Source organism: Buceros rhinoceros, unplaced genomic scaffold (genome assembly GCF_000710305.1).
Source record: "Buceros rhinoceros silvestris isolate BGI_N320 unplaced genomic scaffold, ASM71030v1 scaffold30506, whole genome shotgun sequence".
Classification (NCBI taxonomy): domain Eukaryota; kingdom Metazoa; phylum Chordata; class Aves; order Bucerotiformes; family Bucerotidae; genus Buceros; species Buceros rhinoceros.
The window spans coordinates 1,344-1,792 of record NW_010419776.1 but is presented as its reverse complement, the minus strand read 5'-3'; the positions used below and the strand labels follow the sequence as shown (position 1 = coordinate 1,792).

Sequence of the window (449 nt, the reverse complement as noted above, 5' to 3'; positions counted from 1 at the left end):
CGGGGCCGGCGCTGGGCAGGACGCTGGAGATCAAGCAGCTGGATGTGTGCGACGAGGGCTCCATCCGCGCCTGCCTCGACAGCATCCCCGGAAGACACGTCGATGTCCTGGGTGAGCACCAGGACCCCCCTCCCACTGCCCCCGCAAGGTGACCCGGGCACTGGGCACTGTCCATGCCAAGCTCGTCCCACGCTGGGGACACTCTGTGCGCCCAGAGCTGGGCACCCTCCACGTCAGGGGCACCTCGTGCAGCAGGGACCCTCGATGCCAGTGCAGAGGGCGCAGGAGCCCCCTGCACAGGGGACGTCTCACTGATGCCCAGTGTCCCCAGTCAGCAACGCCGGGGTGGGCATGGCGGGTCCCCTGGAGTGCCAGAGCCTGGCAGCCATGCAGAGCCTCATGGACACCAACTTCTTCGGCCTCGTCCGCCTGGTCAAGGAGGTGCTGCC

The 449-nt window shown here is 68.6% G+C and overlaps 1 protein-coding gene across 1 annotated transcript in view; it reads left to right on the top strand.

The window, feature by feature from the left end:
- Positions 1-5: 5 nt before the first annotated feature.
- The window catches only part of LOC104496019 (retinol dehydrogenase 8-like), a gene marked incomplete at both ends in the record, with an annotated part of 1,077 nt that continues 633 nt past the window's right edge, over positions 6-449 (top strand). Inside the window, 2 exons of the mRNA XM_010139077.1 lie at positions 6-111; positions 332-441. Of these exons, the coding sequence (XP_010137379.1) occupies positions 6-111; positions 332-441 (216 nt within the window). The remainder of the gene's footprint in view (positions 112-331; positions 442-449) is intronic.